Source organism: Protomyctophum bolini, assembly GCF_963924005.1.
Source record: "Protomyctophum bolini genome assembly, chromosome: 19".
In the NCBI taxonomy this organism is placed as follows: domain Eukaryota; kingdom Metazoa; phylum Chordata; class Actinopteri; order Myctophiformes; family Myctophidae; genus Protomyctophum; species Protomyctophum bolini.
This window is the reverse complement of record NC_137880.1, coordinates 40,066,040-40,080,105: the sequence shown is the minus strand read 5'-3', so window position 1 is coordinate 40,080,105 and position 14,066 is coordinate 40,066,040. Positions and strand designations below refer to the sequence as shown.

At 43.6% G+C, this 14,066-nt stretch overlaps 1 protein-coding gene across 1 annotated transcript in view; it reads left to right on the top strand.

The window, feature by feature from the left end:
• ddx1 (DEAD (Asp-Glu-Ala-Asp) box helicase 1) overlaps positions 1-7,421 on the top strand; it is a 31,648-nt gene extending 24,227 nt beyond the window's left edge. The window contains exons 22-26 of the mRNA XM_080791211.1: positions 1,474-1,546; positions 1,662-1,704; positions 2,165-2,260; positions 3,122-3,242; positions 6,503-7,421. Of these exons, the coding sequence (XP_080647337.1) occupies positions 1,474-1,546; positions 1,662-1,704; positions 2,165-2,260; positions 3,122-3,242; positions 6,503-6,633 (464 nt within the window). The 3' untranslated portion in view covers positions 6,634-7,421. The remainder of the gene's footprint in view (positions 1-1,473; positions 1,547-1,661; positions 1,705-2,164; positions 2,261-3,121; positions 3,243-6,502) is intronic.
• The last annotated feature ends 6,645 nt before the right edge of the window (positions 7,422-14,066 follow it).

Here is a 14,066-nt window from a genome sequence, read left to right as displayed (position 1 = left end):
GATGTTATACTCACTGTTATGGATGTTATACTCACTGTTATGGATGTTATTCTCACTGTTATGGATGTTATACTCACTGTTATGGATGTTATTCTCACTGTTATGGATGTTATACTCACTGTTATGGATGTTATTCTCACTGTTATGGATGTTATACTCACTGTTATGGATGTTATACTCACTGTTATGGATGTTATACTCACTGTTATGGATGTTATACTCACTGTTATGGATGTTATACTCACTGTTATGGATGTTATACTCACTGTTATGGATGTTATACTCACTGTTATGGATGTTATTCTCACCGTTATGGATGTTATACTCACTGTTATGGATGTTATACTCACTGTTATGGATGTTATACTCACTGTTATGAATGTTATACTCACTGTTATGGATGTTATACTCACTGTTATGGATGTTATACTCACTGTTATGGATGTTATACTCACTGTTATGGATGTTATACTCACCGTTATGGATGTTATTCTCACTGTTATGGATGTTATACTCACTGTTATGGATGTTATACTCACTGTTATGGATGTTATACTCACTGTTATGGATGTTATACTCACTGTTATGGATGTTATACTCACTGTTATGGATGTTATACTCACTGTTATGGATGTTATACTCACTGTTATGGATGTTATACTCACTGTTATGGATGTTATGGATGTTATACTCACTGTTATGGATGTTATTCTCACTGTTATGGATGTTATACTCACTGTTATGGATGTTATTCTCACTGTTATGGATGTTATTCTCACTGTTATGGATGTTATTCTCACTGTTATGGATGTTATTCTCACTGTTATGGATGTTATACTCACTGTTATGGATGTTATACTCACTGTTATGGATGTTATACTCACTGTTATGGATGTTATTCTCACTGTTATGGATGTTATTCTCACTGTTATGGATGTTATACTCACTGTTATGGATGTTATACTCACTGTTATGGATGTTATACTCACTGTTATGGATGTTATACTCACTGTTATGGATGTTATTCTCACTGTTATGGATGTTATACTCACTGTTATGGATGTTATACTCACTGTTATGGATGTTATTCTCACTGTTATGGATGTTATACTCACTGTTATGGATGTTATACTCACTGTTATGGATGTTATTCTCACTGTTATGGATGTTATTCTCACTGTTATGGATGTTATACTCACTGTTATGGATGTTATACTCACTGTTATGGATGTTATACTCACTGTTATGGATGTTATACTCACTGTTATGGATGTTATTCTCACTGTTATGGATGTTATACTCACTGTTATGGATGTTATACTCACTGTTATGGATGTTATACTCACTGTTATGGATGTTATACTCACTGTTATGGATGTTATACTCACTGTTATGGATGTTATACTCACTGTTATGGATGTTATACTCACTGTTATGGATGTTATACTCACTGTTATGGATCTGTCTTTGCAGTGATCAACGTGACCCTCCCAGACGAGAAGCAGAACTACGTGCATCGCATCGGCAGAGTGGGCCGAGCCGAAAGGTTGGTTTGATTGGACCATAATGTTAAACGCTACTAATCTCATTGGCTAATCTTGTTTTAGGGGTAAAAAAGCTACACATCTCATTGGCTAATCTTGTCCCTCTCAATCTGACAGGATGGGATTGGCCATCTCTCTGGTTGCCATGGAGAAAGAGAAGGTATGTTGTATTTTTACTTCACAGACCATTTTCATCCAAGCTAAACCCTTTACCCCTAAGCTACTGTTAAACCCTTTACCCCTAAACTACTGTTAAACCCTTTACCCCTAAACTACTGTTAAACCCTTTACCCCTAAACTACTGTTAAACCCTTTACCCCTAAACTACTGTTAAACCCTTTACCCCTAAACTACTGCTAAACCCTTTACCCCTAAACTACTGTTAAACCCTTTACCCCTAAACTACTGTTAAACCCTTTACCCCTAAACTACTGTTAAACCCTTTACCCCTAAACTACTGTTAAACCCTTTACCCCTAAACTACTGCTAAACCCTTTACCCCTAAACTACTGTTAAACCCTTTATCCCTAAACTACTGTTAAACCCTTTATCCCTAAACTACTGCTAAACCCTTTACCCCTATACTACTGCTAATGGTGACGGGTGTATTCATACAACAGGTGTGGTACCATGTGTGCGCCAACCGAGGCAGAGGATGCTACAACACTCGACTGAAGGACGACGGAGGCTGTACCATCTGGTACAACGAGAAAGAGGTAGAGCACATTATTTAATACTACGCTTACCGCCATTGCCGTTAATTAATGGCAAATGTGCTTTTTTATAGCGCTTTCGATCGGTCAGGCCATAATGCTACTTGCGTTAGCATCGGGTAGCTAGCTGTTGTTGTTGTCGTCATGACAATGGGGTCGCCCGTCTTAGATCGTCGTCGCCATAATAATCCATTCCATCGGTTTCTTTCAATCGCCTGTATCTCCTAATCCTTGTGCCAGACGGCAACGTTTCTTTGATGGCACAGAGCCGGCGCTGTGGAGCCCTCCAGAGGGCGCTGTGGAGCCCTCCAGAGGGCGCTGTGGAGCCCTCCAGAGCATCCATCTTATAAACAAGGCCTGTCCAGGACTTGGTTCGCGTCCTAGTTTACGTTCACTTCCGGAAGTCTGGAAATGTGGCTTTTAGAAATAAGAGCTCAACTGGGGAAAAATGCTGGCGTGACTCGTCTCTCCTCTCCCTCTCCCTCTCCCTCTCCATCTCCCTCTCCCTCTCCCTCTCCCTCTCCCTCTCCCTCTCCCTCTCCCTCTCCATCTCCCTCTCCCTCTCTCCCTCTCCCTCTCCCTCTCCCTCTCCCTCTCCCTCTCCCTCTCCCTCTCCATCTCCATCTCCATCTCCATCTCCATCTCCATCTCCATCTCCATCTCCATCTCCATCTCCATCTCCATCTCCATCTCCATCTCCATCTCCATCTCCATCTCCATCTCCCTCTCCCTCTCCCTCTCCCTCTCCCTCTCCCTCTCCCTCTCCCTCTCTCTCTCCCTCTCCCTCTCCCTCTCCCTCTCCCTCTCTCCTCCTCTCTCCCTCTCTCGTCTCCTCTCTCTCCTCTCTCTCTCCCCCCTCCCCAGCTGTTGTCAGACATTGAGGAGCACCTGAAGGTGACCATCACTCAGTGTGAGCCCGACATCAAGGTTCCTCTGGATGATTTTGACGGCAAGGTGACGTATGGCCAGAGGAAGGCTACAGCAGGTAGGTTTTGGAATTATTCATTCATTCATTTTTTTATTCTTTTTAATCTGAGAATCTATATTCCCTCGATGTCTGACACAAAATAAATCTTCATTTAGGGCCTTGCAAACGGGGAGCGATAAAACCCACCTATGGTTCATTTCCAATGCGTTTATTTTGTTTGAAGTCGCGGTGCGACAACGCAAGCATATTTACGTGAGCGTAAATAGACTAGCTGTGACTAGCTGTGACTGTCCATGGTTCTGAATCCATGTTGTAGCATTGAGAGACTAGCTGTGACTCTGTCCATGGTGCTGAATTTATGTTGTAGCATTGAGACTAGCTGTGACTCTGTCCATGGTGCTGAATTCATGTTGTAGCATTGAGACTAGCTGTGACTCTGTCCATGGTGCTGAATTCATGTAGCATTGAGACTAGCTGTGACTCTGTCCATGGTGCTGAATCCATGTTATAGCATTGAGACTAGATGTGACTCTGTCCATGGTGCTGAATTCATGTTGTAGCATTGAGACTAGCTGTGACTCTGTCCATGGTGCTGAATTAATGTTGTAGCATTGAGACTAGCTGTGACTCTGTCCATGGTTCTGAATTAATGTTGCAGCATTGAGACTAGCTGTGACTGTCCATGGTGCTGAATTCATGTTGTAGCATTGAGACTAGCTGTGACTCTGTCCATGGTTCTGAATTCATGTTGTAGCATTGAGACTAGCTGTGACTCTGTCCATGGTGCTGAATTCATGTTGCAGCATTGAGACTAGCTGTGACTCTGTCCATGGTGCTGAATTCATGTTGTAGCATTGAGACTAGCTGTGACTCTGTCCATGGTTCTGAATTCATGTTGTAGCATTGAGACTAGCTGTGACTCTGTCCATGGTGCTGAATTCATGTTGCAGCATTGAGACTAGCTGTGACTCTGTCCATGGTGCTGAATTAATGTTGTAGCATTGAGACTAGCTGTGACTCTGTCCATGGTGCTGAATTCATGTTGTGTTGCATTGAGACTAGCTGTGACTCTGTCCATGGTGCTGAATCCATGTTGAAGCATTGTGACTAGCTGTGACTCTGTCCATGGTGCTGAATTCATGTTGTGTTGCATTGAGACTAGCTGTGACTCTGTCCATCGTGCTGAATCCATGTTGTAGCATTGAGACTAGCTGTGACTCTGTCCAGGGTTCTGAATCCATGTTGTAGCGTCCCAAACTCTTCTCCCTTCTGGCTCCAAAACTGTGGAATGCACTTCCCATTGCAGTCAGAACTGCAGCATCACTCCCAATCTTCCGCCGTCGTCTGAAAACCCACCTTTTCAGACTCCATCATGGCCCGTAGCACTTACCCCACCCCCTTAGATAGCATTTCTGTAGACTTGGTTAGCATTTGATACAGACTTATAGAATGTTATGTAGACAGCACTATAATTGCATTATGTAGACAGCACTATAATTGCATTGTATGTAGTCATAGCACGTCATAGTACATAGGTATAGCATAGTAGTATAGATGTATAGTTTATTTGTATAGCATAGTAGTATATATGTATAGTTTATATTTATAGTTTCATTATATAGATATTCCACTGTTACTTTCTTAGCTTACGCGTGTTTCATGATAAATGTTTTTATGTGATGTATTCCCATGCTTTTTTGTTCTTGCTTAATGTAAGTCGCTCTGGATTAAGAGCGTCTGCTAAATGCCTAAATTGTAATTGAGACTAGCTGTGACTCTGTCCATGGTGCTGAATTCATGTTGTAGCATTGAGACTAGCTGTGACTCTGTCCATGGTGCTGAATTAATGTTGTAACATTGAGACTAGCTGTGACTCTGTCCATGGTGCTGAATTCACGTTGTAGCATTGAGACTAGCTGTGACTCTGTCCATGGTGCTGAATCCATGTTGCAGCATTGAGACTAGCTGTGACTCTGTCCATGGTGCTGAATTAATGTTGAAGCATTGAGACTAGCTGTGACTCTGTCCATGGTGCTGAATTAATGTTGAAGCATTGAGACTAGCTGTGACTCTGTCCATGGTGCTGAATTAATGTTGCAGCATTGAGACTAGCTGTGACTCTGTCCATGGTGCTGAATTCATGTTGCAGCATTGAGAATAGCTGTGACTCTGTCCATGGTGCTGAATCCATGTTGTAGCATTGAGACTAGCTGTGACTGTCCATGGTGCTGACTTCATGTTGCAGCATTGTGACTCTGTCCATGGTGCTGAAGTCATGTTGCAGCATTGAGACTAGCTGTGACTCTGTCCATGGTGCTGAAGTCATGTTGCAGCATTGAGAATAGCTGTGACTCTGTCCATGGTGCTGAATTAATGTTGAAGCATTGAGACTAGCTGTGACTCTGTCCATGGTGCTGAATTAATGTTGCAGCATTGTGACTCTGTCCATGGTGCTGAAGTCATGTTGCAGCATTGAGACTAGCTGTGACTCTGTCCATGGTGCTGAAGTCATGTTGCAGCATTGAGAATAGCTGTGACTCTGTCCATGGTGCTGAATTAATGTTGAAGCATTGAGACTAGCTGTGACTCTGTCCATGGTGCTGAATTAATGTTGAAGCATTGAGACTAGCTGTGACTCTGTCCATGGTGCTGAATTAATGTTGCAGCATTGAGACTAGCTGTGACTCTGTCCATGGTGCTGAATTCATGTTGCAGCATTGAGACTAGCTGTGACTCTGTCCATGGTGCTGAAGTCATGTTGTAGCATTGAGACTAGCTGTGACTCTGTCCATGGTGCTGACTTCATGTTGCAGCATTGTGACTCTGTCCATGGTGCTGAAGTCATGTTGCAGCATTGAGACTAGCTGTGACTCTGTCCATGGTGCTGAAGTCATGTTGCAGCATTGAGAATAGCTGTGACTCTGTCCATGGTGCTGACTTCATGTTGCAGCATTGTGACTCTGTCCATGGTGCTGAAGTCATGTTGCAGCATTGAGACTAGCTGTGACTCTGTCCATGGTGCTGAAGTCATGTTGCAGCATTGAGAATAGCTGTGACTCTGTCCATTGTGCTGAATCCATGTTGTAGCATTGTGACTCTGTCCATGGTGCTGAAGTCATGTTGCAGCATTGAGACTAGCTGTGACTCTGTCCATGGTGCTGAATTCATGTAGCGATGTGTTAGCGATGCGTGCTCCGTTCAAGTGGGCTCTACAACGATGCGGTAACGATGTCATAACGATGTGTTAACGATGCGTGCTCCTTCCAGGTGGGCTGTACAAGGATAACGATGCGTGTTAACGATGCTCCTCCTTCCAGGTGGGCTGTATAAGGGCCATGTGGACGTGCTGGCCCCCACCGTCCAGGAGCTGGCCACCCTGGAGAGAGAGGCCCAGACCTCCTTCCTTCACCTGGGATACATGCCCAATCAGCTGTTCAGAGCCTTCTGAACACCAGGATACATGCCCAATCAGCTGTTCAGAGCCTTCTGAACACCAGGATACATGACGGCCAACCAGGTGTTCAGAGCCCTGACCTGTTATTTGATCGTTAACATGAATTTTGAGAGTGTGAAATGAAACCAAATTGACCTTATTTTATTTACACATTCCCTCCCGTTGGGCGGGATTGTGAGGCAGGAAGTGATGCAATCCATATCTGTATTCTAAACAGGAAGTGATGCAATCCATATCTGTAGTCTAAAAGGCTCACAACGGGTTGTGGCCGATCGCCAGGAGGATTATTATTATTATTAATATTGTTATTATTATCAGCGCAAGCCTGGATTCATGTTGTATAAGCTCCCAAACATGAACAAAATACTAAAATATATTTTTTTAAAGCTGGATTAAATCTTTAACTCTTTAATCAAATCTCGAGATTGGCACAAATATGGTTAATTTAAATCTTTACCTCTAGAGAGGGTAAAATGTAACCGAACGGATCCGTATTTCACGCTCTCAAAAGTAAAAACACTAAAACTAATCTGCATAACCTAATTTACAAGAAGTTACACAAAAATGACAAGTCTTCTGCTTCCTCTAACACAAGCCTTTGCAAGCAGGGTAACTTTACAGAAAAAAATGCTGTTTATTTAGATGCTGATGGAAGTTGTTCAAGAGCTTAATTCAATGTTTATTTCCTTGTGGAGGAGTAATGTTAAAAATGCATTCACAGTTTGAGTTAACGTGACATTTATTATTATTTCCTTTCTGAAATAAAAGTGCAGTTTTCAGTTCATTCTGAGTCCTTCATGTTGGAGCTGAATAACGCTTACAGGCAGACCGGGCGGGGGGGGGAGGGGGGGAGGGGCGGCTTTGGCAACCCTAACTCTATAGAGCGCCGCAGTCCCTCCCCCTTTCAGAACAACGAGTGGCCCAGGAAATTAATCCCAATGCATTTTCCCCCATAGGATTTTCTTAAAGAAGTATTTATTTAAAGACGGTTACGGCGCGGACAAAGCCAACTCGGATCGTGACAAAATCATGACAATGAACACAATGTTTTGGGGCCGATCAAATAATTCATAAGAAGAAAAACAAAACAAATAGTGTTGTCTTTCCTGCCTTTATTTTCTTAAGGGCTGCACACACCGTCTGCGAACGCCGCGCGTCAAAACAGCCATCCGCCGTCGTTATTGTCAATGAACCTGTATCGCACACCGGCAGGCGTCCGACGCGCCTTCACGCCTCACGTGACGCTCGACCGACACGCCACCGTTCTATTTTCCAGGCGTTGCCGCAACGCCTGTGCCGTGTCGATTTTTTTGGATGGAGGAGGACGGCGATGGAGGAGCACTGAGGAGCGGCGATGAACGGCGGCGTCTCTCGGCGATCGGTGACCAGAGGCGATGCCACGGTGGCTGGACGGCGGGGAGAGGATGCGCAGCGTGGCATATACCCTGCGGGGGGGGGGCGTTCATCGGCCCGGGGGCGTTCATCGGCGGTCAGCGATTTTGAGACTCTTATCGGCGTGCCGCGCCTCTGCTCGGCCTACAAGCTCGCAACGCGGCACGCAACAAGTCTTTTTACTTCAGTGTAAAACTCAAATCTAAAATCAACTAAAAAATCAACGTTCAATGTTCGGGTCTGTAAGTCAGATAAGTAAGCCTGGTACCGAGGATAATGTCCGGGTCTGTAAGTCCCGGAAAAGATGTGTGGAATTCTGTACTAATGTCTTATGGCATGGTATCCGTTAATTATGATATTAATTAATGTACCACACATCATTAGAATCCAAATGGGGATTTCCCCCAAAGGCTGAAACCGAGTCCTCAAGGTGTTGACAACAGGGCCTGCCATTTTCAATTCATCAGAATGTTTATATGTGTACTGCTTTGTGTATTATTGTAGGCCTTTTTTCAGGTAATTATTGCTTTAAAGCGGGTATGTCACGCCCCTCGGGAAGCTATTAAGGCTATTAACGCTAGCATCTAGATTGTGACGTAAAGTCGGGCCAGCTCAATTTGACCAATGAAATTGATCTTGTATCTGGTCTAAATGTCAGAGCGGCTCTGGGCTCTGCGAGTTAGCGTTCCTGGTGGCTATCAACTCATGCTAGTGGTTTTGAGGCCACCTTCAGCCTCATAGCTGGGTAAAAGTTTGGTGGAAAAATTACTTTTTTGCTACAAAAAACTCGCCAGAATGACACCGAGTTGACGTCCAAGTTTTAGGGAAAACTGTTGCATAATCGCAATTCCGCGCGACGGGTTCCATCGTACCCATCTTGTCTATCTGTCTCCCCCCCGCTGACACGCCCTCAGCCGGCTAAGTGCTGAACAGGGCTCACGGAGCCCTGGAGCTTCACGTAACCACTGCCTGTGACTACTCCACCTCTCTCTCTCTCTCTCTCTCACACACACACACACACACACACACACACACACGCTCGCTCTCTCTCTCTCTCTCTCTCTCTCTCTCTCTCTCTCTCTCTCTCTCTCTCTCTCTCTCTCTCTCTCTCTCTCTCTCTCTCTCTCTCTCTCTCTCTCTCTCTCTCTCTCTCTCTCTCTCTCTCTCTCTCTCACACACACACACACCGATATAGGGGCGGTCTCTCTCTCTCTCGCACACACGGGGGACTTCGCAGCCGGTGTGTGGTGGGCTTCAGACGGACTAGTCACGCGAAATTGCGATTATGCAACAGCTCAGTTCAGTTCAGTGCAACAACTCAATGTCATTGTAAGGAAGATTTCCGAGCAATAAAATAATTTTTTTGATTACACTTTCACCTAGTCTGACGCAAAAGGTTACCTCAAAACCACTAGCCTTTGTGTGCTAGCCACTCAGCTCGGCTAGATGCTAGGTCACGTCAGAGCCTGAGATATAGTCACGTGTCGTTTGAAACTGTTTTCATTCAGACCACAATTTACAATTACAATTTACAATTTAGGCATTTAGCAGACGCTCTTAATCCAGAGCGACTTACATTAAGCAAGAACAAAAGCATGGGAATACATCACATAAAGACATTTATCATGAAACATGCGTAGCTAAGAAAGTAACAGTGGAATATCTATAATGAAACTATACATATAAGCTATACATCTATACTACTATGCTACACATATGTACTATGACGTGCTATGACTACTAGAATTGCTATCTAAGGGGGTGGGGTAAGTGCTATAGGCCATGATGGAGTCTGAAAAGGTGGGTTTTCAGACTACGGCGGAAGATTGGGAGTGATGCTGCAGTTCTGACTGCAATGGGAAGTGCATTCCACAGTTTTGGAGCCAGAAGGGAGAAGAGTTTGGGACGTGTGGAGCGTTGTCCCGGCGTTTTTAGTGAGGGTACTTCCAGCTTCCCTGCGTTGGCTGATCTGAGTGAGCGGGAGGGTTTGTAGGGTTCGATCATACTTGCAAGATATGGGGGAGCCATACCTTTGGTTGCTTTGAATGCCAGCATCAGGGTTTTGTATTCTGTGCGGGCAGCGACCGGGAGCCAGTGGAGGGAGCGGAGCAGGGGGGAGACATGTGAGAATTTTGGCTGGTTGAAGACCAAGCGAGCTGCAGCATTTTGGATCAGCTGGAGAGGCTTAAGTGCACATGCTGGTAGGCCAGTAAGGAGGGAGTTACAATAGTCAAGTTTTGACAAGACTGTTGTCTGGATTAGGAGCTGGGCTGATTCCTGGGTGAGGAACGGTCTAATTCGTCGTATGTTATAGAGTGTGAACCTACAGGACCACGTGATGTACCTTATCAGCAATGTTAATCTCGGGCTTTGACACTCCCCCTTTAAATGTGTTATATTATGTGTATAGTTATGTATTGATGGCTTTCATTCAATGAATTCACTGATTCGTATCGCTGTGCTCTGAAGGGTGTTGTAGTAGACTGCTGCTATAGGCTACTACCAGCGCTACTAATAATATTATTATTATTATTATTATTATTATTATTACTACCAGCACTACTAGGCTACTAGTAGTGCTGGAAAAAGTACTCCATTGTTTTACTTCAGTAAAAGTATCAATACTGCCATTTAAAAATACTTTATTTAAGTAAATGTATACTCCTATTGCAGAATGTCCCATTTCACTAAGTTGAAACGTGTACAAAATCTATTGAAGATATAGCAGATCTACAAGCTCACAATAGATTGGCTATTTTCAAATGGCTGAAATGTATATGGGGTTGAAGTGGTTTAATGTATGTTTTTCTAATCAAAATTAAAATCTCCAAAGTAACTAAAGTTTCCAAATAATTGTAGTGGAGTAAAAGTAAAAGTGTCTGTCTGTCTGCCTGCCTGCCTGCCTGTCTGTCTGCCTGTCTGTCTGTCTGTCTGTCTGTCTGTCTGTCCATCAATACTTTTCCAGCTGTTCTTCGGTACTTAATGCATAGATTCATGTGTCCCTTGGATGAGTCTGTGAATAGCATCGTCTGTATAAATAACCTAGCCTTAGAAGACATTATTTTGGTGTTTTAAACATGTTATAATTTAACTATTGGAAAATGAAAATGTGCCGCAAATCCTGACCATTTATAACTGTCACAAATGCCTGTTTAACATGTACATTTTGACTGTTTTTTTTATTGGATATATATTGTATTTTGTGTTTTGTATGTTTTTCTATATGGACCCCGAGTCTGAAATCAGGCATTCATTCATTCATTCATACTGTACTAATCATTCATTCATACTGTACTAATCATTCATTCATACTGTACTAATCAATGTAATTTCTGATTGAACATAATTTTCTCCTTCGCGTCGCATGCAGCCCGCTGGGTTTCTCTGACGTCAGAGCGAGGGCAGGCAGTAGGGGGCGGAGCCAGGGAACACATCTGAACGGAGGAACAAACCTCCGCATCACACCTGCCTCAGCCTGCCTGTAATCACACACACACACTGGGTGGATTATATTGGAGCATCATCTGCCGTGTACGGTGGAGAAAAACCTTTCGGTTGTTCTGTCTGTCTGTCTGCCTGCCTGCCTGTCTGTCTGCCTGTCTGTCTGCCTGCCTGCCTGTCTGTCTGTCTGTCTGCCTGCCCGTCTGTCTGTCTGCATGGGAGGATTGTAAAGGATCAGATCGTCACAGCTGTCAGCGTTCTCACCGCAACAGGTAACGACCCACCGAACACCTGGTGATGATTACATCATCATCATCATCATCATCAATGACACAATAAGGACGGAACACATTGATAGTTACATATTGATACACCATGCCGTGAATGTCGGGATATCTTTCTATATACGCTGCTGTAGGCTGCGGCGGTTGATTCGCCGTTGAGAGGGAGAGGAGAGAGGCAGAGAGAGAGATGTACAGTGTGTGTACAGTTAACGTCCTGGCTTGTTTGATTGTTCTCACTCATCTCTCATAGGCTATTAGCTTGACACATCACACACACACATGTACACACATCACACCACACACCATTCATTCTCGTTTTTTGTCTCACTTGCATGACATCTTAGAAATCAGAGAGAGTGCAGTGAGTCAGTGCTGCCAACATTGGACTGAGAATCCAGGAGATTTTTGTGTGTGTGTGTACATGCGTGTGCGTGCGTGCGTGCGTGCACAATAATAATAGTAGGCCAAATTCACGTTTCTCACAGCATGGTCCGCGTCCCATGCACCGAAGGGGGACGTAAGGGCGCCCCCCACTGGCGAGTCGGCAAAGTGTATATATGCCGTGTTGACTCTTGACTGTAGGCTACTGTTATTAATGTTTACTGTTAGTTCTCACAGTTTAGATCATTATAATGTGACCACATTTGACTGAGGGGTTTTGCCATTGTTTTCTCGTTTTTTTTCATGTCATATGAAAGCGGGGAATCATAGCTTCAAATTGACATTGGTTGTTCAGTTTGACCCACCGGTTTTGGAGATATGGCTTATAGAGTATAATAATAAAGGTTCACTTCTGTGGACTCTAACATTACACCTATAGCTACATGTTTAAGCATTTATTTCATATTTGCATGTCTTCTGTGGTCTCTAACATTACACCTATAGCTACATGTTTAAGCATTTATTTCATATTTACATGTCTTCTGTGGTCTCTAACATTACACCTATAGCTACATGTTTAAGCATTTATTTCATATTTACATGTCTTCTGTGGTCTCTAACATTACACCTATAGCTACATGTTTAAGCATTTATTTCATATTTACATGTCTTCTGTGGTCTCTAACATTACACCTATAGCTACATGTTTAAGCATTTATTTCATATTTACATGTCTTCTGTGGTCTCTAACATTACACCTAGCTACATGTTTAAGCATTTATTTCATATTTACATGTCTTCTGTGGTCTCTAACATTACACCTAGCTACATGTTTAAGCATTTATTTCATATTTACATGTCTTCTGTGGTCTCTAACATTACACCTATAGCTACATGTTTAAGCATTTATTTCATATTTACATGTTTTCTGTGGTCTCTAACATTACACCTATAGCTACATGTTTAAGCATTTATTTCATATTTACATGTCTTCTGTGGTCTCTAACATTACACCTATAGCTACATGTTTAAGCATTTATTTCACATTTACATATTTCAGCTCTGACATTTATTTCTGACATACGAAGTTTTAATTCTGCCCGTCACGATATACTGTATTTGAATCTGCTGATCTATTGAGGTCAAAACTGACGTGTGTGTGTGTGTGTGTGTGTGTGTGTGTGTGTGTGTGTGTGTGTGTGTGTTTGTGTGTGTGTGTGCTCCCAGAGCTGTGACCCAAAACTGTTTCCAAAAGGATTAATATAAGAACCCCTTCCTGCTGACTGGCTGGAGACACACACACACACACACACACACAGACACACACACACACCCCGTGTCCCCGATTCCCACCTGCAGCACAACAATGGAAGCCACTCACACTGTGTGTGTGTGTGTGTGTGTGTGTGTGTGTGTGTGTGTGTGTGTGTGTGTGTGTGTGTGCACGCCCTGTATACCGATGCACAGGGTTGCAGGGAAGCACACATCATGCTCAAGACACGCACACATGCACGCACACAGAGGTGTCTTTCACATCTAGCTTCGCAGCACTTCCTGTGTGTCAAACAGGGTCTCCCTCTGTGTCAGGCAGTGGTGGCGCACACACACGCACACACATGCACACACACACACACACGCACACACACATGCACACAGCCAGGTGTCACTCAGCATGCAGGAGGCGTCACAGTAGACAGACATTTATGTTAACGAGGACACAGAGAGGACAGTGTGTGTGTGTGTGTGTGTGTGTGTGTGTGTGTGTGTGTGTGTGTGTGTGTGTGTGTGTGTGTGTGTGTGTGTGTGTGTGGTTGATGACATCACTGCAGGAGAGTATAGTGATTGGCTCCCTGTTGTGCGTTATCTTATCTTAACTGATTTTTTGGGGGGGGGGAAATATATATAAATATATAGTTTTTCTCCTCTGGT